At 39.3% G+C, this 24061-nt stretch overlaps 2 protein-coding genes across 2 annotated transcripts; both read left to right on the top strand.

Annotated features, from left to right (window-relative positions):
- The first annotated feature begins 3711 nt into the window (after positions 1 to 3711).
- LOC116468325 (late cornified envelope protein 1C-like) lies at positions 3712 to 4820 on the top strand. The gene has a single exon (XM_032151943.2). The coding sequence runs from the start codon at positions 4187 to 4189 to the stop codon at positions 4517 to 4519; it is 333 nt and encodes a 110-aa protein (XP_032007834.1). The 5' UTR covers positions 3712 to 4186; the 3' UTR covers positions 4520 to 4820.
- An 18311-nt stretch (positions 4821 to 23131) lies between these two features.
- LOC116468324 (late cornified envelope protein 1C) lies at positions 23132 to 23780 on the top strand. Its single transcript, XM_032151941.2, has one exon. It carries the CDS (start codon positions 23132 to 23134, stop codon positions 23486 to 23488), a length of 357 nt encoding a protein of 118 aa, XP_032007832.1. The 3' UTR covers positions 23489 to 23780.
- Positions 23781 to 24061: the final 281 nt, after the last annotated feature.

The raw sequence follows: 24061 nt of genomic DNA, 5'->3' as shown, positions 1-24061 counted from the left end.
AACAATATGCACTAGCAAAGGAGTGATTTTCTGAGAATACATTTCTATGTTGTCAGGCTCTCATATCACAAGAGATTGGTTGGAAGAATACTGAGACCCAGTAAAAATTAACTTAGACACAGTGGATTTACTGTGTCCCAGAGCCAGCACCACACATGACTGATTTTTGTTTCCTTCCTCTGCAACCCCTGCATAGAGTAGTAACAATAAACTGATACTCCAAAATTATTAGAAGAATATACAGACTATCGAATTATTTCTTTATAAATAATTAGATAAAACATTTAAGCATGAAAAAACTTGATAAATCTCATCACATAGTGAAAGAAATACTATATGTCAGAAAGCACAATTTTAAAAGATGAAAAATATAAATAACCAGCTGAGAAAAAGTAAAGTATGTAAGTCAGGAATAGTATTAAAATCTATGATAAATAGTAAGTCCTTACAACTTTATAGAAAAGCAATAAGCCTATCTACAAATGAATGGGCAAAGTGCATGAACAAACAGATAGCTTGGAAAGAAATACATGACCAATACATTTTGAAATTTGTTATTTCATATTTACATATACAAATAACCAAAGACTTGTGTATAAAACAAGGATGGTCTTTCAAGGATGAGGTCTGAGTCTGCCACTGAATTGCCTGGCTGTGGCTCATGTTGTTCCAAACAATGTATTTAATGTGAGAGTAGTTAAGACATTGGTTACTCAGCTTACCTTAGTAGTTCTGCTCTAGAAGCACAGTCCATCCATTTCAAGGATGATAAGGATTAGAAGATATTCCTTTATATTGAACTAGAAGAAACTTAAAATCAATAACAAAACAGTATTACTGAAGGTGATAGGAAATGGGTCTTATAAATTGGCATAATAATGAAAATTAAGATGACATTTGGTGACCCATTACTCAACAAATAATAATTTTCTGTATACAAATCAAAATTTTAAATGTGCATACTTTTTATCCAACAGTTGTACTTCCAAGAATTTAACTTAAGGAGAAAAAACTTTGAGAAAGAAGATATGCAGACAAGAATGATTACTATAGAAGATTAAAATAATATTAAGAGTTAGAAAAGTTGCAAGATATAAGAATAAATTTACATTAACCAGCAACAAATAATTCAAAAATATAATTTTAAAAATTGCCATTTAAAATAGCAAAAATACATAAAGTCTAAAATACAATTTTAATGTAAAATATATTTAATAAAATGAGAAGACTATTAAACAGCATTACAGAATACCATAATAAAGAGATATACCATATTTATGGGTGAGTAGAAAAAAATTATAATAAAATATAATAATTATTCATAAATTAATGCATATTCTCAATGATGGTTTTCATCAAAATTCTAATAATGATTTGTTTTGCTTCATCTTCATTGTGTGGGATGTGACAAACTGGCTCTAATGTTTATATAAAATAACAAAGGCTTAATAATCACCAAGACAATCTTAAGGAATGATGGAACCTGTGTGATTTAGATATTGCAATTGATTATACACCTATGGTAATTCAGGCAGCAGGATGTTCTCAGAGGTGTTGACAAATTGGCAATGACAAGAATTGTTCACCCAATTATAAATCTACAGAAATGTGAAAAATTGATTCTAACCCATAGGTATTTCAGATGAGTGGGGGAAAATGGAAAATTTGATTACAATACTAAGACAATTGGTTATCCATTCAGAAAAATGTTTAAAATATATAAAATGTACAAAAATCCCTTTCTTGATTGAATAAAAACCGTCGTTTTTAAAAAGAAAAAGTTTTCAACTTTTTAAAGTTAGGGAAAAGATTTCTAAACTTACAAATGGTTGAGATTTATTAAAATCATGAAAATTGCAAACAATACAGTTATTGTTGCAGAAATTCAACTATGTTAAAAATAAAACACTAGTTCATCAAGTGACACCATTAAAATGCAAACAAGAACATATTTGTTTGGAAAAGATATTCACAACGCATTTAATAGCAGTACATTAGTAACTAGAATATGTAAAGACCATTTACAAATACTAACAAAAGGAGATAAACAAATTGAAAAACATTTTTGAGAAAATGCAGACAAGTCACAGAAGGGAAACCTCAACTAACCAAAAATATATTAAAAGATGCTCTGATCACTACAAAGCAGAGGAACACATATTAAACTACAGACAGATACCAGTGTACATCCATCGAATGGCAATTATTGAAGTTTAGCAACAATGTGCAGCAAGAATGATTCTTATACACCATAGGTGCAAACTGAAATCCATATGAGCAATTTGGAGAGATGGGTGTGATCCAAAATTCAACAGTTCCACTTATAGGTACATAACTTGGTGAGACTGTCCCACAAATACACAAACAGACATGCACAAAAATTTCCTTAGCTGCAATATTGATACAGTGAAAAGTGAAAACACTCTAAATGTCCATCCAAAACAGAGAAGCTAACAAATTATGATGCACTCATAAGATGGATACTACACAGTTGTAAAAATGAATAAACTATGGCTATACACATCAACTTGAGTAACTAGCAAAAATAATGTTTAAGGAAGAGAACAAGTCAAAAATGAGTGTCTTAAGTGTGATGCCATTTCTATAGAGTTAAAACCATGTAATCCATAATATATATTGTATCAGGGTAACCTGTACAGAATAAAATTGGAAGGAATACATTACAATTTGGTTTGAACCAGGTTGCATGGGTTCATTAACACTGGGGAGGCAAGAAGTGTAGTATTAGGGCCAAAACTTTAAAGCTCCAAGAATGAGAAGTGAGAACCTTAAAGGCAGGTGCCCTTCAGGCAGATCAAGGTAGGAGATGATGCTAGGGATTTCCCCACCCCACCTCTATTTCTAGGTGGCCATATTCCATGCTGGCAGCAGCTCTCCTGAACACCCACGAAGGCAGACATGTGCAGAGCTGCCAGTCACCACCTGTCACAGGACCTACGTGGGTGTCAGGAGGCAGATCCTCTCATGCCCAGGCCCTGTCTCACTGCTGCAGGAAGAGCCCAAAGGACAGGATAAAAGGGCTCAGGGCCAGAGCACCCCAACCACTCACCTCCTGAGGTGCTGAAGGACCCTGTGCTGCTTGTGACCTCAGTAAGTGTTCCCGGGGTACTGAAGCAGGGGCTTCCACAAATGGATGCCTAGATCAGGGCAGGAGGGGAGGGCAGGCAGGGCCTCCAGGGCTGGGGTGGTGCTGGCATCCATATGAGTGAAGGAGGGAGTCTCAAGAAAACTGAGCAAAGGCAATGGGGACAGACCAGGGACATGAGAATGAGGAGTCCTGTGATGGTGACTTGGTGTTCTGGAGAAATGAGATGGATCTAGAGTTCTTGGGTCTCTAGTCTGAAGGCGTTGCAACATTGCCTGACATGTTCACCTGTAACTGCTTTCAGAAAGGGAGGTTTACCTTGAAAAATATAGCTGTCCTTTCCTGAAAAGATGAGATGGAAACAGTGGTTCCCAGCCAGTGTAGAGAATATCACAGCTAACTAACTCTCTTAAACTCACATTTAATGGTATTTAACTTGGTGAGACAAGTACAGTAGACAAACAAAATATAAGTGCTGAGCATTCGGTACAGGTGTTCGTCTGCTGAAAAATGTCAGAGCACTAGACTAAGTCAGAAACCTGTATACAATTCTCAACTTAATTCAATGATATTTTTCCTCAGTTAGTTCTCCAACATCCTTTGCAGTTCTGAACTTCTATGCCCTTACAACAAGGTAATCTAGAAAATTCTTCCAAGAGAGAATGACTGTTTCCCTTGAGAAACAATTTTATTTCCAAACCCCTTTCTAGATTGTTTTCATGATTTAGGTGTGTAGTTGAAGCAGAATGTCTCCTCTACATACTACATGCTTGATTTTGAGAATACTTTCTTAATATCTTTTGGCTTTGGTTTTCTAATTATAAAATAGTTGAAAATGCTTTATGATTTTATAAGTGTATAAAAAGCATTAGGTTCAAAACAGAGGCTATAAGTGTGTTTAGCCAACTATTAGACATAATGAAACTTCCCGTGATTAATTAGCTACAACTACACTAAACAGTTCATCAAAATGTAGGGATTAGAAATGATGCTGAAAGGGCAAGAATAGGCAGGGGTGGCCTCTGCCTGGGTCTAACTTGCTGTCTGACTCTCTCTCAGCTCGTGAACACCCGCACCAAGATGTCCTGCCAGCAGAACCAGCAGCAGTGCCAGCCCCCTCCCAAGTGCATCCCCAAGTGCCCTCCCAAGTGCCCCACTCCTAAATGCCCCCCAAAGTGTCCCCCTAAGTGTCCTCCAGTCTCTTCCTGCTGCAGTGTCAGCTCCGGAGGCTGCTGTGGCTCCAGCTCTGGGGGCTGCTGCAGTTCTGGGGGAGGTGGCTGCTGCCTGAGCCACCACAGGCGCCGTAGGTCCCACTGCCACAGACCCCAGAGCTCTGGCTGCTGCAGCCAGCCCTCGGGGGGCTCCAGCTGCTGTGAAGGGGGAAGTGGCCAGCACTCTGGAGGCTGCTGCTGAAGTGGATCCTGAGCCTAGAAGAACACAAATGGCCAAATATTTCCCTCTCGTCTTCCTTCTCCTTCTGGGCCTGCCTGGTTGAGAGGTCTTGGTGAGGGCTCAACTCAAGCATAGAGGATTCTTCTGTCTTGGAGTTCAGAGGCCCAAAACTTCTCCCCCAAAGCCAAGCCATTTAATGACCTCAGTTTGCATATGTGTGGTTGCTCTGGGAAGCCCAAAGCACAGACCTATATCCCTTTACAGCTTGTCTTTTTGCATAGCTCAGCCTGATGTGAAACAATAAAACCAGAAATATGCATTCCTTTTTGCCTTGACTGATTGTTATTTCTTCATTGCTTTTCATACTCTGTCCTCACCTGCAGGCTCCCCCAAGATGTTAGTATCTACAGACCTTATTCAAATTTAGCCAATCTTCCTACTAATATCTTTTATAACAAAAGACAATTTTGTTGGTTCAAAATCCAATCCAGGATCCTCCATTGCCTTGACGTAGTTGCCATGATTCTTCAGTCTCCTCCAATCTGAAATGGTTCTTCAGTCTTTCTTTGTCTTCCTTGACATTGGCCTTTTTAAAGAACCATTGGTTTTGTAGAATGCCCCTCAATTTGGGTTTGTCTGATGTTTCTTCTTGACCAGGCTCAGATTAAACATTTTTGCAAATATCCTACAAAAGTGGTGTTGTCCTTAGAGCATGATATCAAGCCTTACATGATGTCTAATTGTCCCATTCCTGGAGATATAACTTCGACCACTTGATCTGCCAGCTTTCTCTATTGCAAATTTAATACTTATTCCTTTGAATTAAAAACTTATGAAGGAGAGAATATTTAAACTTTTTTTTTTTGAGTTGGAGTCTCACTGTCACTCAGGCTGGAGCGCAGTGGCACTATCTCAGCTCATTGCAACAACCACTTCCTGGGTTGAAGCATTTCTCCTGCCTCAGCCTCCCAGGTAGCTGGGATTTCAGGTGTGTGCCACCATGCCCAGCTACTTTTTGTATTTTTAGTAGAGATTGAGTTTCACCTTGTTGTCCAGGTTGGTCTTGAACTCCTGACTTCAAGTTATTTGCCCACCTCAGCCTTCCAAAGTGCTGGGATTTCAGACGTGAGCCACAGTGTCCAGACTAAACATTTATTTTGTATCAAACATTTTCCCCAAACTTTTTTAGTATAATTGATGTTCTTTTACAAAATTATTATTATTATAGTGTTGCTGGTATCGTTGAGTATAGTTTTTTAACATATATTTATCTAATACACTGAATCTATGTACATATGTAAAGCAAAGAGAGGTGGTGACGATGGGTCCTGAGCAAAATCAGCAATGTCCTGCAACACAGCTACTGGAAGGAAGGCCATTACAATTTCTTCTTGTTGAACTCTTATTATATCTAATTGCCTGTGATGACCATCCTTATCCATTTATCTCTCCTATATTTAACTCTACTTTCAGGTAAATTCCTAGAACACAATGTTTTTGTGTAAAAAGATTTGCTTATTATAAATTTAAACTCATTACACCTCAATAAGTACCAAATTGCTATCCAGAATTGTTATGCGAATTTATACTACCATCTCAAAATATGTTTATTACCAACTGTCACATACTATTTTGTTAGTCATTAAAATAATTGTCATTTTGAAATAAGTAAATAAATCTGTTAGTCTCCTTTCTCAAATTCAAGATATTTCTTTTTTATTTTGTTTGCATTTGTTTGAATATCAGTAAAATTGAACATGTTTTTTGAAATTTTTTTGTTTGCTTGTTTTAAACGGAGTTTCACTCTTTTGCCCAGGCTGGAGTGAAGTGGCGCAATCTTGGCTCACTGCAACCTCAGCCCCCTGGGTTCAAGTGATTCTCCTGCCTCAGCATCCCAGGTGGCTGGGATTACAAGTGCCTGCCACCATGCCCTGCTAATTTTTGTATTTTTAGTAGAGATGGGATTTCACCATGTTGGCCAGGTGGGTCTTGAACTCCTGACCTCAGGTGATCCACCCACCTCAGCCTCCCAAAGTGCTAGGATTACAGGTGTGAGCTACCATGCCCAGCCTTTCTGAATTTTATTTGCCATTATATTTGCATGTATATGTACATATGTGATGGTTAATTTTATGTGTCAACTTGGCTAGGCTATGCTTCCTAGATCTTGCTCTAGCACCACTCACCAGTATAAATGTTGTTGTGAACATATTTTTTTTTAGATGTGACTAATATTTAAATCAGTAGAGTTTGAGTAAAGCAGATTACCCTCCATAATATGGGCAGGTCTCAGCCAATCAGTCAAAAGTCTTAAGAGAAAAGACTAATATCCAGAGAGGGAAAAAATATTCTGCCTCCAGGAACAAGGAATGCTTATACACTCTTGGTGGGAGTCTAAATTAGTTCTGCCTTTGTGGAAGACAGTGTGGCAATTCCTCAAAGACCAGCAATACCATTCAACCAACCCATCCCATCGCTAGGTGCGTACCCAAAGAAACATAAACTATTCTATTATAAAAACCCATGCACATGTATGTTCATTGCAACACTACTCACAATAGCTAAGACATGGAATCATCCTAAATGTCCATCAATGATAGATTGGATTAAGAAAATATGGTGCCTATATACCATGGAATACTATGCAGCCATAAAAAGGATGAGATCATGTCCTTTACAGGGACACGGATGGAGCTGGAGGCCATTATCCTTAGCAAACTAACACAGGAACAGAAAAACAAACACTGCATGTCCTCACTTATAAGTGGGAGCTAAATGATGAGAACACAAGGACACATAGAAGGCCTGTCAGAGGGTGGAGGGTGGGAGAAGGGAGAGGATCAGGAAAAATAACTAGTAGGTATTAGGCTTAGTACCTTGGTGATGAAATAATCTGTACAACAAACCCCCATGGCACAAGTTTACCTATGTAACAAACCTGCACTTGTACCCCTAAACTGAAAATAAAAAGTTAAAACAAAATCTGCCTCCAGAATGATTTTGGACTTGAGACTGCAACATCAGCTCTCCCCTGAATCTGCATCCTGCCATCCTTCCCTACAAATTTTGGTTTTGCCATCCCTAATAGTCACTTGAACCAATGCTGCAAAATAGTCCTCTTTCTCTCTTTCTTGCTCACACTTACTTTACCAAAACATAACAGAATCTAAAGGAATAGAATCTTAAGGACAAGTTTTCTGAATGAGTTCTGGGATTTCTGGAATTTGTTCTCTAGCCTAACTAGATTTAAGTGCACTAATGAATCCTATTTCCCATAGTGAAGAGAACACTGATAGTAAATGTGGCTATAGGGATTTGCAAAATATCACTATTGGATGTTTCTAATCAAATGCTTATAAGACACAAGGTTTTGAGTGGCTATGGATTTGCTACCTGAGAATACTTTTGTCAAACTAATGAATATAAAGAGATTGGCTGGTTGCTCCTTATTGTGTTAAGTAAGATGGGAGAAGAAAATGATGAGGTCCAGGATTGGAGTCCTCAGTTTGTGCACCACATAAATAACCATGCAGCACATAAATAACCTGAAAGTTTCTATGTCTGTTCTGAAAGAACCCTTATCTTCTGTAGTCTCAGAGCTGAGACTGCTAAAAACTAAACCCAAAATCTTTTCAGTGAATGACTGAATTACAATGCCAATTAAATTTCCAAACTCTCAGCATGTCTACCGTTAAAATGAGACCACTGATTAAGAAGAAATGGGGGCCAGGCACAGTAGCTCATGCCTGTAATCCCAGCACTTTGGGAGGTGGAGGTCGGTGGATCACCTGAGGTCAGGAGTTCGAGACCAGCCTGGACAACATAGTGAGACCCTGTCTCTACTAAAAAAAAAAAAAATACAAAAATTAGCCTGGCATTGTGGCACACACCTGTAATCTCAGCTACTCTAGAGGCTGAGGCTGGAGAATCGCTTGAACCCAGGAGGCGGAGGTTGCCGTGAGCCAAGATCTCACCACTGCACTCCAGCCTGGGTGACACAGTGAGACTCTGTCTCAAAAAATAAAAAATAAAAAAAAAGGAGAAGAAGAAGAAATGGGACCCTGAAAATTGGAATGAGGACCAATGAGAAAATCTTGATGACCGTGGAAACACTATACCTCTGAGTTTGGTTTGGTTGAGTCTTCTTTGCCGGTAGAAGCAGCCTTTCCGCATCCACTTGAGGAGACTGACCCTGATTTTCCTAAGGAAACTGTAATGGGCTCCTGTGAGGCAGTTGCCTTGAAAGACATTGATGATTCTTCTCAGGACCCCATCCTATCACCTCGTTTTGCTTCTAGAGTGAAGTCCCAGCAGGTCCCCAATGGTGAGATACAACATGTGACCCATGGCAAGGTGCACTGCCCTCCAAAAGAACTACAGTATTTACAGACAGACATTCAGGGAATACATGTGGAAATGGATATTAAGAATGTGGAACAATTGTGGAAGGAATATAAGATGGGATGAGGCTGAATTGATTGCAGAGATTCTAGGCAATGTTACAGTTTGGGGAGTAAGAAAAGGCCCTAAGAGTTTGTTTGGTTGGCTGGCCAAAACATGGACTGAAAGGTGGCCCAGTGTGTGTGACCTAGAAATGACAGGCCTGCCTTGGTTTGCTGCAGAGGAAGAGATTCAGAGCATTAGGGAAACTGGAATATTAGAATTAATTTGTCATGAAATGACAAATCACCCACCTTGGAAGGTCCAGATGATTCACCTTTCATCACAATTGTGAAACATATATTTGTGAGGGGAAGGTCAGCATCCTTGAAGAGCTCTAAAAAGCTTAGATTGGCCGGGCATGGTGGCTCATGCCTGTAAGCCTAGCATTTTGGGAGGCCGTGGTGGGCAGATCACGAGGTCAGGAGATCAAGACCATCCTGGCTAGCACGGTGAAACCTGGTCTCTACTAAAAATACAAAAACTTAGCCAGGCATGGTGGCACGCACCTGTAATCCCAGCTACTCTCAGGTGGCTGAGGCAGGAGAATTGCTTGAACCCGGAAGGCAGAGGTTGCAGTGAGCCGAGATCGCACCACTGCACTCCAGCCTAGGTGACAGAGAAAGACTCTGTCTCAAAAAAAAAAAGCTCTAACATTTAAGTCTTTAATCCATCTTGAATTAATTTTTGTATAAGGTGTAAGGAAGGGATCCAGTTTCAGTTTTCCACATATGGCTAGCCAGTTTTCCCAGCACCATTTATTAAATAGGGAATCCTTTCCCCATTGCTTGTTTTTGTCAGGTTTGTCAAAGATCAGATAGTTGTAGATATGTGGCATCATTTCCGAGGGTTCTGTTCTGTTCCATTGGTCTATATCTCTGTTTTGGTACCAGTACCATGCTGTTTTGGTTACTGTAGCCTTGTAGCATAGTTTGAAGTTGGGTAGCATGATGCCCCCAGCTTTGTTCTTTTGGCTTAGGATTGACTTGGCAATGGGGGCTCTTTTTTGGTTCCATATGAACTTTAAAGTAGTTTTTTCTAATACTGTGAAGAAAGTCTTTGGTAGCTTGATGAGTATGGCATCGAATATATAAATTACCTTGGGCAGTATGGCCATTTTCATGATATTGATTCTTCCCACCCATGAGCATGGAATGTTCTTCCATTTGTCTGTATCCTCTTTTATTTCGTTGAGTAGTGGTTTGTAGTTCTCCTTGAAGAGGTCCTTCACATCCCTTGTAAGTTGGATTCCTAGGTATTTTATTCTCTTTGAAGCAATTGTGAATGGGAATTCACTCATGATTTGGCTCTCTGTTTGTCTGTTATTGGTGTATAAGAATGCTTGTGATTTTTGCACATTGATTTTATATCCTGAAACTTTGATGAAGTTGCTTATCAGCTTAAGGAGATTTTGGGCTGAGACCATGGGGTTTTCTAGATTTACAATCATGTCACCTGCAAACCGGGACAATTTGACTTCCTCTTTTCCTAATTGAATACCCTTTATTTCATTCTCCTGCCTGATTGCCCTGGCCAGAACTTCCAACACTATGTTGAATAGGAGTGGTGAGAGAGGGCATCCCTGTCTTGTGCCAGTTTTCAAAGGGAATGCTTCCAGTTTTTGTCCATTCAGTATGATATTGGCTGTGGGTTTGTCATAGATAGCTCTTATTATTTTGAAATACGTCCCATCAATACCTAATTTATTGAGAGTTTTTAGCACGAAGCATTGTTGAATTTTGTCAAAGGCCTTTTCTGCATCTACTGAGATAATCATGTGGTTTTTGTCATTGGTTCTGTTTATATGCTGGATTACATTTATTTATTTCCATATGTTGAACCAGCCTTGCATCCCAGGGATGAAGCCCACTTGATCATGGTGGATAAGTTTTTTGATGTGCTGCTGGATTCAGTTTGCCAATATTTTATTGCGGATTTTTGCATCGATGTTCATCAGGGATATTGGTCTAAAATTCTCTTTTTTTGTGGTATCTGTGCCAGGCTTTGGTAAACTATAAAAACCCTAGAAGAAAACCTAGGCAATACAATTCAGGACATAGGCATGGGCAAGGACTTCATGTCTAAAACACCAAAAGCAACGGCAACAAAAGTCAAAATTGACAAATGGGATCTAATTAAACTCAAGAGCTTCTGCACAGCAAAACAAACTACCATCAGAGTGAACAGGCAACCTACAGAATGGGAGAAAAGTTTTGCAACCTACTCATCTAACAAAGGGCTAATAATATCCAGAATCTACAATGAACTCAAACAAATTTACAAGATAAAAACAAACAACCCCATCAAAAAGTGGGCAAAGAATACGAACAGACACTTCTCAAAAGAAGACATTTATGCAGCCAACAGACACATGAAAAAATGCTCATCATCACTGGCCATCAGAGAAATGCAAATCAAAACCACAATGAGATACCATCTCACACCAGTTAGAATGGCCATCATTAAAAAGTCAGGAAACAACAGGTGCTGGAGAGGATGTGGAGAAACAGGAACACTTTTACACTGTTGGTGGGACTGTAAACTAGTTCAACCATTGTGGAAATCAGTGTGGCGATTCCTCAGGGATCTAGAACTAGAAATACCATTTGACCCAGCCATGCCATTACTGGGTATATACCCAAAGGACTATAAATCATGCTGCTATAAAGACACATGCACACGTATGTTTATTGTGGCACTATTCACAATAGCAAAGACTTGGAACCAACCCAAATGTCCAATAACGATAGACTGGATTAAGAAAATGTGGCACATATATACCATGGAATACTATGCAGCCATAAAAAATGATGAGTTCACGTCGTTTGTAGGGACATGGATGAAGCTGGAAACCATCATTCTCAGCAAACTATCACAAGGACTAAAAACCAAACACTGCATGTTCTCACTCATAGGTGGGAATTGAACAATAAGAACACATGGACACAGGAAGGGGAATGTCACACACCGGGGCCTGTTGTGGGGTGGAGGTAGCAGGGAGGGATAGCGTTAGGAGATATACCTAATGTAAATGACGAGTTAATGGGTGCAGCACACCAACATGGCACGTGTATACATATGTAGCAAACCTGCATGTATGTACCCTAAAACTTAAAGTATAATTTCAAAAAAAAAAAGCTCAGATTGCCATTTTCTCTGTAGATCAACAATTTCAGTGAGATCTGCTGTTAGTGAATTGGAAAACCTGAAAACGATGGGGAAAATTGGATCCCTGGGTGTCAGGGGCTAAGGAATGGCACTTAATCACCAAAGGCAAAGTAGGTGGGTGTGGCTACCAGATGGACAGCAGAATCCAAGCAGCAATCAAAATATTCTGACCCACAGGCATGTAGAGTGCTGGCTAGTTGGTCATGCTATCCCTGGAAGTGAAATAAATGGGAAGTCTAGTAAATTATTTTTTGATCTGTGTAAGAGAAGAGTTCTAGATAAGTGAAAAAAAGTCCAACTTGAGTCATAAAAACAGTCACAGTTCCTCAATCGAAGCCCAGGCTTGAGCTACTTTATAGACTCAGAACTCTATGAAGGAAGGAGAGGCCAGATCTCCTTGAAGAAAGAGCCTAGTACACTGCTAAACATTTATACTGTTTTTCTTTCTCCCAAAGGGACCTACATCTTTTTGCCAGGATGGGAAAAAGGAAATAATAATCAGACTGTTTTGGATAACTGGACACTGGCTCTAAATTGACACTAATTTCAAGAGACTTAAAATGCCACTTTACTCCACCACTCAGAGTAGGAACTTATGGAAGTTAAGTGATCCATGGAATTTTAGCTCAGTTCCACCTCATAGTGTGTCTCTGTACCCATTCTGTGATTATTTACTCAGTTCCAGAAGGCATAATTTTAACAGGCATGCTGGGCAACTGGCAGAATCCTCTTACCAGTTCCCTGACCTGTGGAGTGACGGCTATTAGGGTGGAAAAGGCCAAGTGGAAGCCTTTAGAACTGCTTCCACCTGGGAAAATAATGAACAAAAAGCAACACCATATTACTGGACAGATTGCAGATATTGGTGCCATTATCAAGGACTTGAAAGACACAGAGATGATAATTCTCACCACATCCCTATGCAATTCACCTATTTAACTTGTTCAGAAAATAGTCGAATCTTGAAGAATGAAATTGGGTGCCTATGGATTGATTTATGTTTCGCCAAAATCCATACGTTGAAGTCCTAACTTCCAATCTGGCTATATTTGGAGTTAGGGCCTTTAGGAAGGTGATAAAGTCATGAGTGTTGGGCCCTCGTCTCATAGGGCTTGTGCCCTTATAAGAAGAGAGATAGATGCCAGAGATTGCCTTTTAGCCATGTGAAAACACAATGGGAAGGTAGCCATCTGTAAGCCAGAAAAGGAGCTCTCATCAGAAAACAAATCGTCTGGCACCTTGACCTTGGTGGGCTTCCCAGCCTCCAGAACTACTAGAAATAAATTTCTATTATTTAAGCCACCTAATGTATAGTATTTTGTTATGACAGCTCGAGCAGACTAATACACTGAATTATTATAAGCCTAGCCAGGGGGTGACTCCATTTACAGGCGTTGTACTAGGTGTGGTATTTCCTTGAGCAAATTAGCACATCCCCTATTATGCAGCTATTGATCTGGATTTTTTTTCTTCTTACCTGTTAGTAATGACTACTAGAATCAGTTTGTTTTCAGCTGGCAAGGGCAGCAATACAGCTTCATTGTCTTACCTTCCACCATGGCCACTTTGTTCATGAGCTCATTGGGAAATAACAGGAGAGGCTGGGCAAAGAGTCTGACTGGTATCCACAGAATAGGTTATCCTATCCACTTATTTATTAAAGTCTCTGCTAAGGTTATTGTTTAGTAAACATTCATATGTAACACAAATATCTTATATTTTTCGCTCATTTAAAGAGATCTCTGTACATACCTCTTCCCCTATTCTCCTTGAGTGGCTATTGTTCTCCTCACCCTGTCCTCTGCAGGTGGTGGCCTTGGGACTTCAGGGGCCAGTGGGACACTCTGGCTTGAATTGAGGTCAATGAGGGCAGGAGTGGGAAGGGATTTCCAACGCTGTCTGTCCTATGTCAATTGGCCTGAAGCAGCGTTGCACGTGACCAAGTCTGAAATGTCTTTTGTAAACACAGCTCCTTTGCCTCTGGTCCCCTTCAAGGCCCTGACTGGTCTCTCCATGCTCCTCTCCCTCTGTGAGCACCATCTGCTCCTCCTCATCTAGCTCCACCCAACATCCTTCCTCCCTCACACATGTATGCACATACACACACATCACATGCAAATACACACACTTCCGCATATTTACAGATGCACACGCACACATGCACACATGAATGTGTGCATATGGAAGAAAAAAGAAAAGAAAAATAGATGAGTAGATTAATAAAACAAAATAGAAAGCAAAAAACAGAAATATATTTTGAAAATACAGTTTTCCCTCTAACTACTTCTGAAATCAGTTTAGTTTGAGGCGTATCTCTGTGTAAAAATTGCACTTGTATTAACCTTCCATTAAATCATCTCTTTCTTCCTCTTCCATCTCCATTAAATTCTCTGCACTTTTTTCCAGAACACATTCTCTATACCACATGTCTGAAATTGTCACTCTACTTCTGCAAAACAGAGGCTTTCTATAGAAAAATGCATGTGCTTCTTAAGTATTACATTTGGGACTCAGGAGGAGTTGTTTCCAACTTCTTTTCTAAGGTTTACCATTCATACTTCCCATGACACCCCATGTTTTTGCTGCACTAAGCAACTTACACTTGTATGTCTTCATCCTTTTTTTTTTTCTGAGAAGCTGTAAGTAGAATTTACTATTCATAGCTCTGTATCCAGAATACTATGTCTTCAATAAACAGTAGCTTCTCTTGATATTTTATAAGTGTTGCCACTACTACTATTGCTACTCTTAGTATCACTACTAACTACTGTAATCACTACTTACTATCACTATTAGCAGCATTACTTGCTATTTCCTCTATCGAAGTTCCTCCAAATCTCTCCCAACCATCTGGACATTTTGTAATTCTGTCCCTCTTTTAAGGTTCACCTCAAATGTCATCCTTCTATGAAATCTTATCCGATTGTGTGTTTTCTTAAGCTGGTGCATGTTAAAAAATCTGTCTATAACCCTCATATTGAGCAAGCTTAGCTTGGAGGATGTAATAAAATTATAGCTTTTTAAAAATTTAAAAATTTTAAAAGTAAAATTGTCCTTAAAATTTTACTCAGTGGGATGGTTTTCCATTCCTAAATGAAAAAATGAAAGGCCAACTGATTTTACAGCTCTTTCGAAGTAATGGAAAGTGATTTGTTACTTGAAATCATAAACGTGGGCCCAGTGCAGTGGCTCATGCCTATAACCTCAGCACTTCAGGAGGCCCGAGAGAGAGGATTACTTGAACCTAGGAGATTGAGACCAAGTGTGGCAACAAAGCAAGACCCCATCTCTAAAACAAAAAAATTACAAACTTGGTTTCATTTCAGTAATGAAATATCCAGTCGGAAAAACAATATCAATGCCAAATTTGATTGGTTGGTTGATTGATTTTTTTTTTTTTTTGAGACAGAGTCTCACTTTGTTGTGCAGGCTGGAGTGCAGTGGTGCAATCACGGCTCGCTGCAGCCTCAACCTCCTAGGAACGAGTGATCCTCTCACCTCAGCCTACTGAGTAACTGGGACTACAGGTGCACACCACCATGCCAGGCTGATTTTTGTATTTTTTTTTTTTTAGAGACAGGATTTTGCTGTGTTGTCCAGGGTGGTCTCGAACTCCTGGCCTCAAGTGGTCTGCCTGTCTCAGCCTGCCAAAGTGCTAGGATTACAGGCACAAGCCACTCTGCCCGGCCCCAAATTTGACTGAATGGCATATTTGCCCATATCCCTGCTCCAGTGGGCTGGCCCACCATACCAGAGAAAGGGAGCCTGGTCCTTCTACTGATTCCCCACCTAATATCTGTCCTTCTCCAGCTTTCTAAATGTATTTTCTGAATGGAGAACAAAGAAGGGGCTCAGGCTGACATGTAGGCACAATTTCCTTCTGACACTGGAGCAACCAGGAAGCAGAATCCAACTTCTGACTCCTCCTCTCTTGGGCATTTTAGTGTCTCCCCTCTATCTGTGATGTGAGTGATGCCTCTCCAGGGTGAATTTCTCGAAGTTCAGCCTTGGTTCCAGAATCTTCTCTTAACAGGGGATAAATGGCTAAGAACAGTTGGTCTTTCCAATGTGATCCACATCTGGTCATAGAAAGCACTCATGCATCATTTGACCCACACTTGCAGAGGAACTAGAAACTCATCTTTGCTTAGATGACAAAACTGGTTTCATTTCCTCCACGTTTCCTGAGGGAAGAGTTGGGTCCTCGTTCTGTATATCCCCCATATCAGGAATTCACCTGCAGGCTCCTCCCTGGCAAAGGACGAAGAGGGCAGTATCCTAAGCTTCTAGTCCCAGGAAATTCTCTTTCTTCCTTTTGTTTGCCAGAAATCTAGAGGATTTTTCTTATCCACCACAAGTCCCAATCTGATAAAATACTTATCTGTAACTTTCATGTAATTAAACCCCAAACCTTGAGACTGGTGCAAATTAAAAAAAAAAAAAAAAGAATGTAATAGTATATATATACACATATATACACACACATCCATATACGTATGTATATACACACATATACCTATGTATGTATACACATATGCATGTATACATATATACTATTAAATCTATATATATACACACACACAAAGATTTAAAATATGATGATGCAGGTGATGGTTATCAATGGGGAAAAGATGGCTATTCAATGCCTGGAGTTAGGGAATTTTGATAACTGAAAAGAAAATGTAAACCCTCATTTAGTATTAGATGCCAAGACAAAATCCATGGGATTAAATATTTTGAGGCAATTGAATTATAAAGAAAGAAGTACTTGTAACTAAATGTTTATCTACTCCCAGGATTGAGAGAAACATTCTCAATATAAAAACAATTAAAGAAATTATAAAGAAAAATAGGCACAAATACATGCATATTAAATTAAATATTTTACTAGAGAAGAAAACAAAATTAAGTAAAATACTTTTTTGAAATATTTTAATATATATGAAATATGATACACTAATACCTTACTATATAAGTATGTGTTAAATTTTACATATGTATAAATTTCTTAAATAAAATATTTTACACAGATACAAACTTAAAAGGATTTCCTGGTAAACACTGCATGCATGTATTTTCCACTCATATTAAGAAATAAACCATCATAAATACAATTGAAACCATCCCCTTATATATCCCTTCTACCTAGAGATATTCATTATTCTGTATTTTCTGTTTTTCCTTCCTGTGTAATGCATATACTTTCCTGTGTTTATCTATCCTTACTTATAACTTATTTATAAGTTAAAAATGTAACAATTCCTCTGTACTTTATTTGTACTTAGCTATATTTTATTTATAACTTATTTCTATATTAATTATAATTTGTATTTTTAATTTTCTAAAAGTGATCTACTCCATGACTTTGAGACATTTATCTATGTTGATACAGATGACTCAATTTCATTTTAATTTATTCTCACTATTGTATAGCATTCCAGTGTAAGAATATTCACACTTTACTTAAAATGCATTCACCTGAAATTGGGTACTTACCTTGTTTTCACTTTGTACTTTATAAAAAGTGCTACTTTTTAACGTTCTTACACATACTTTGGAACCTTTGCATCCAAGGCACAGACTTACGAGAAGAATCAGCATGTCATTCAGTATATCTGCCTTCATCCTGACTAAATATTGCCAAATTGCTCTTCAAAAGTTGTACTAACGTACACTCCCATCAGAGTACATGAAAATTTCTGTTATTCAACATCAGTGAGAAGAATAAATGGTGAGAATTTTTCATTCTCAACAAGGTGATAGATGTGAAATTATATACCATCATGGTTTTTTCTTGATTTTCTCTGATTCCTAGCAAGGTTGAAAAGCTTTTTCAAAAACGTATTGGTTATTGGTTATTCAGGTTTTCACTTCTGGAAATCAATTTTCATGTGTTTTTCTCATTTTTCCTGTGGGTCATTGCTTTCTTCTCACTGATTTGTAGGGCTATTTATTTAGATACTAATTTGTTGTCAATTATATGTGTTGCAAATATCTTTTCATAATCTGTAGTTTCATCTTTTGTAATGTTTTCTGGTTAAAGAAAATTTAACATAACCAAACTCAAGGGTTTTTGTTTGTTTGTAATGTGTTTGTCTCTGATGTGAACACATGTATATTATTTAGGAAATCTTTTCCATCAAAAGTCTATAAGGTTATTCTATTAAATCATTTTTGAAAATTTTAAATATATTTCTAAAGTTTTCTTTACTACATTAGATCTTTGATTTATGGAATTTATTTTAATTATATGGTGTGAAGTAGAGGTATTTATTTATTGCCCAAATGAATAAACAGTTGGTATGGTATCATTTACTGTACTGATTACTCTTAACCCACTTTTCTGTAATCCTGCCTCTGACATATTTCAGGGGTTCATACATGAATGAATGATTTTTAGTTCCTATAACCTGTCACATTGTTCCTTAATCAATAGATCACAGTCTGAACGACAATTGCTTTATAATATGCTTGGTGTTTCGTGAGATAAGTTCCCATGCATTCTTCTTCATGGTTATACTGTCTATTCTGGGCTTCTTGCTGTTTCCTTCAAGTCGTAGAATCAGCTCATTAAGTTCTGTTGAATTCCCTCTTGTGGTTTTCATTAGAATTACATGGAATCCACAGGTTGACTTGTAGAAAATTGACGTCTTTAAGACAATGTTTCTTTCTATTATGGTCTACTTTAATGCCTTTCAATAAAATGTTGTAATTTTTCCATTTGTTCATCTTTTAGAGATATTGATTCTTAGATGTCTCACATTTTTATTACTGATACCTATGGTTTTATTTTTAAATAACAATTTCCTATTGTTGGTGTATATGTGTTCTATAACATAACAGCTTCAGTCAAGAAATATCTTTTTATGCCTAAATATAGAACCACAAAATAATTTTAATTATTGCCATATGTGCCTTTATATGCCTGTTTCACAATTTAATACCCTAAGTATTAAAATAAGTACTTAGTAGTAAGCGTTTCCAATTTACCTTATTACAATACCATAGTTAAAACCTTTGAGTATTTAGATTTTCACATTTTTATAATAACCTCCACAAAATGAAAGCCTGAGAATTGGAATTACTTGGTCAAAATATATATACATTCTACATTTTAATTATTTGAACTCACCAGTAAATAATATCTGAATGAATCAATAACCAGTTTGCCTTTCAGAAAGGTATTCCATCCAGAGTAACTTTTCCCTCCCATATCCACCCTTCGTTTGTAAAATTTTTAAATCTTTGCCTATTTAATATGAATGCATAAATTCCATAGAGAAAAATAAAAGATAAGTCTTTTTATACATGTATTTTTCACTATAAATTTAACATTTTGCATTGCCTGCTTATCTCTTTTGTCCATTATTTTCATGGAATTTTTTTCTTATTACTTTTGTAAAGTATATTTGCATGTCAACAGTGTTAATCTTATTCCTGAGATATGTGATGTAATTTCCTCTCATTTGGTCACTTCTCTTTCAGGAGTGTTTACATGTTGCTCTTTTCTACGTGAAGTTTTTATTCAGAAGTAAATAAACATCACATTTTCCTTTTGTAACATGGTTTTGGGAGCCACCAGGCATAAGAAATAATGAACTATCCTTTTCTACTTTAAGAGTGTTATTTAATAATGTATGTTACAAAAAAAGGATCTAATGGGTGAAAAAAATAACCCATTAACATACTAGGTGCTGATTCCAAAGCATAAAGTACAATACCACTCAGTATGAAGTTCGAGTGATTCTTTAAAAATTGAACATTTCCATAAATGTGTTAATAACCAGTTTACAGATGGACATAGAAACAATTAGAAAAAAAATTACAGTCATTCATATAAATTTACAATGTGGGACATAATGCTTTACTTTTGATTTGCCTCATAGCTACATTCTAGATCTCAGCCATGTCCACATCCAAGTCGTGATAACAGAAGATCTAAAAAGCCAGTCACTTGCTTAATAAAAATTTTATGAAACTTAAGTCACTGACATCATACAATTAAAGCAAGCAGACCAATCCTTATGAGGTTTCAAACCTGCTGCCAACTTACCATCCAGATCTAAATCAGACTGATTGACATATTGGGTACCACATCACTAGGCGCATGGATCATGTGATCCCTCAGGCCAAGTATTCTAAGAATCAGTGAGTCTGCTTCAGAGTAAGACTTACCTATGAGCCAAGGGATTGATATCCTGGCCACTCCCTTATAACAAAGCCTTTTGTAACAACCTGAGCAGGAAAAGAAGAGTCACACTCAAGCAACATAGGTACAGATCTCTGCAGGATGACATACCCTCAGCATGTGTGTTTGCATGCTCCAGGTTCTTATGCTGATAGCCTAAGTCGTGTGGAATAACTATTCATAAACTCTGTAGTGCTATGCAAATGCTGGCTTCACGCCTGACCAAAAAATAAATGTGTGTGTATATACATATGTATGTACATACATATATGTGTATATATACACACTTTTAGAAATAATGATAATGGTAACTTGTAGTATGCATAAAATGTGCAAGGAACGGTTCTATGAGCTTTAAGTATGTTATCTCATTTAATACTCCTGAAAAACTCATAAAGGGAGGTTATTAAAATCCCCATTTTACAGTCAAGGAAACTGAGGCAGTGAGATTAGTTTGTCTTACATTATATAAGTAGTATCAGAGCTAGGATTCATCCTCAAGATGTCTGGCTCCAAATCCCCAAAGCTAACTTCCAAGTACTTTCTCCAAGCCCAAGCTGATTTTCAGAGGCAGATCTACTTTGAACGTGTGCTCCACACAATGCACACCTAATGCACACGCCACACTAAGAAACACACACACATGGCTGGGCACGGTGGCTCAAGCCTGTAATCCCAGCACCTTGGGAGGTGAAGGCAGGCGGATCACGAGGTCAGGAGATTGAGACCATCCTGGCCAACACAGTGAAACCCTGTCTCTACTAAAAAAAATACAAAAAAAATTAGTCAGGTGTGGTGGCGGGCATCTGTAGCCCCAGCTACTCGGGAGGCTGAGGCAGAAGAATGGCATGAACCCGGGAGGCGGAGCTCACAGTGAGCCGAGATCTTGCCACTGCACTCCAGCCCAGGCAACAGAGCGAGACTCTGTCTCAAAAAAAAAAAAAAAAAGAAACACACATACATGCACACACACACACAGGCACACACACACACGTACACAACTCCCAGTGGCAAAGTGGTGGGACACGTGAAAAAACTAAGAGGCTTCTGTGTTTCTTTGTTCAAACCTGGATGCCTGGAGCTCATAAATTAACATTGCTAGAGGAAGAAGGAGAATATTTGGGGGACCACACTTCAAGAGCGAGAACTGAGAGGTAGGCACCTCTAAGAGAATAAGGTGCCAGGTGGTGGTAGGAATTCACTCCCACTCCATTTCTAAGTCATATTCCACACTAGGAACCGCTCCCCTGAGCCCCGTAGAGAAAGGCAGATGTGGAGCTGCCAGTCACTCCTTGTCACAGGACCCATGTGGGTGTCAGGAGACAGATCCTTTCATTCCCAGGCCCTGTCTCACAGCTGGAGGCAGAGCCCAGGCCAGGATAAAAGGGCTCATGACCGGAGCACCCCATCCATTCACCTCCTGAAGTGCTGAAGGACCCTGTGACCTCGGTAAGTGTCCACTGGGAAAAGGAGCAGGGGCTTCCACAGAGGGATGCCCAGACCAGGGCAGGAGGGAAGGCTGGGCAGGGCTTTGTTGGGGAGGAGTAGCTGGATTAGAAGAGGTAGAGAATGTCCAGAAATTCTGATGGAGTTCAAGCTGTGGGGCAGGAGAGATGGGAAGCACCTGGATGATTTGTATGTCTGTGCTTCATGCTCTAATCCAAATTAGTTCTGTATTTTTTTTAGTGTCTCCTATTCCAGATAAGTTAAAACAAACTTTCCTTTCAGAGTGTAGATCTTAGCAATTCAACTGTGTCTCTTCCCCGAAGCCTGTACTGGGATTATAGTGGTTCTCAAATAATGGAGACCAGAGACCAGAGGAAGCATATTTGGAGCTTGATAAACACAGAGATACATGGCCCTTACACCTTCATCAGGAGTCAGTTAGTCATGAGTGGTGTCTGGGCATCTGTATCAGAAGCCCCAGTGTTGAACAGCAAATAACAAATTGAAATTTATGGTTGCCAGGGTGGCAGATGGAGGAGTCTGTGGGTTCTAAGAGGGAGCTTCACTAGGCATCGGTTCACCAGACCGGGAAATCTAGGGTCACGTGTCAGCTTGCTACAATTAGCTTTAGACCTCATTTCTCCATTTATAATATGAGTTGGGATAGCCAACTCATATGATGACCCTTTGCAATTCTGACTATAATATATTGTGTGTTTGTGTCAACCAAATACAGCCATCTGGGAAGCTCCTCCAAAAAGGAATCTTTATTTTTATTTTATTATTTTATTTCATTTATTTTTGAGACAAAGTGTCATTCTATTGCCCAGACTGCAGTGCAGTGGCATTGGCTCCCTGCAGCATTGGCCTCCTGGGCTCAAATGATCCTCCAGCCTCAGTCTTCTAAGTAGTTGGGACTACAGGTGCATGCCACCGTACCCAGCTATTTTTTCTTTTTAGAGATAGGGTCTTGTTTATTTTTTAAAAAGCAGAACTGCAGGTTTAAACTGGCTCCTAGATTGGACATTTTCAGAATTCTAAGTGGTGCAGAAGGGTAGACTTCAGTCAGATTCTGTGAATGTCAAATTGCCTTTTCCACTTAAAGGACATTAATTTTGGGCAAGTTTGTTAATACAGTTGTCCTCATTATGTTGCCTGGTTAAAATAAGATAGTCTATTTCTATTTTATAAAAACATCCTGATGATCCTATAAGACATTGTGAAAGCATCTGACAAACAATTTTAGAGATAATTTCTCTCTGACTTACTTGAACAGGTTTTAAAAATGTAGCAAAAATAAATGATGGTAAAAAGGCAATAAGGGTGGCCTCTGTGCCTGGCTCTAACTTGCTGTTTGATTCTCCTTCAGCTCCTGAACACCCACCGCCCAGATGTCCTGCCAGCAGAGCCAGCAGCAGTGCCAGCCCCCTCCCAAGTGCACCCCCAAGTGCCCTCCCAAGTGCCCCACCCCTAAGTGCCCCCCAAAGTGTCCCCCTAAGTGTCCTCCAGTCTCTTCCTGCTGCAGTGTCAGCTCTGGAAGCTGCTGTGGCTCCAGCTCTGGGGGCGGCTGTGGCTCCAGCTCTGGGGGCTGCTGCAGCTCTGGGGGAGGTGGCTGCTGCCTGAGCCACCATAGGCGCCGCAGGTCCCACTGCCACAGACCCCAGAGCTCTGGCTGCTGCAGCCAGCCCTCGGGGGGCTCCAGCTGCTGTGGAGGGGGGAGCAGCCAGCACTCTGGAGGCTGCTGCTGAAGTGGACTCTGCACCTAGAAGAGCAGACTTGGGTGAAATGAATGATCAAACATTTCCTCCTCACCTTTCTCCTCCTGGGCCTGCAAGAGTGGCTGAGATGCCCCCGTGAAGGCTCTGAGCTCTGGCCTAGAGGATCCCTCTGCCCTGGGATCCAGAAACTTGGCTCTTCTCCCACAAACCTATCTGCTGCCCCTGACACCAACTGTGTTGTTTACTCTGGGATCCCAAGCCACAAACTCACTCTCCAGCTCATTTCCTGCAGCCTCAAGTGAAACAATAAAGCAAAAGATCTTCTGGCCACTTATTGTGGACTGTTCCTTGCCTGTTTGTGTCTCCAATATTTTTTTCACTGTTCTCTATTTTCCTGCTGCCTGGAAGCTTTGGAAATCAAAGATGTGCTAGTCGCATGGCTAAAGGTAGGGAGGGGGGGAGAGAAAAACATCTCTGGCTCCTACTTTGACACCTTATGTCAGAGGAATCACTACGTGGCTCTGCCTGTGCCCATCCTCCTGGTGTTTCAGGAACACAGAGCCTTGTGCTTTGGACTTTCTTCAGGGTCCTACTTGGTCTCCA

Source organism: Hylobates moloch, unplaced genomic scaffold (assembly GCF_009828535.3).
Source record: "Hylobates moloch isolate HMO894 unplaced genomic scaffold, HMol_V3 SCAFFOLD_5, whole genome shotgun sequence".
NCBI classification, from domain to species: Eukaryota; Metazoa; Chordata; class Mammalia; order Primates; family Hylobatidae; genus Hylobates; species Hylobates moloch.
This window is presented reverse-complemented; position numbering and strand designations above follow the sequence as displayed.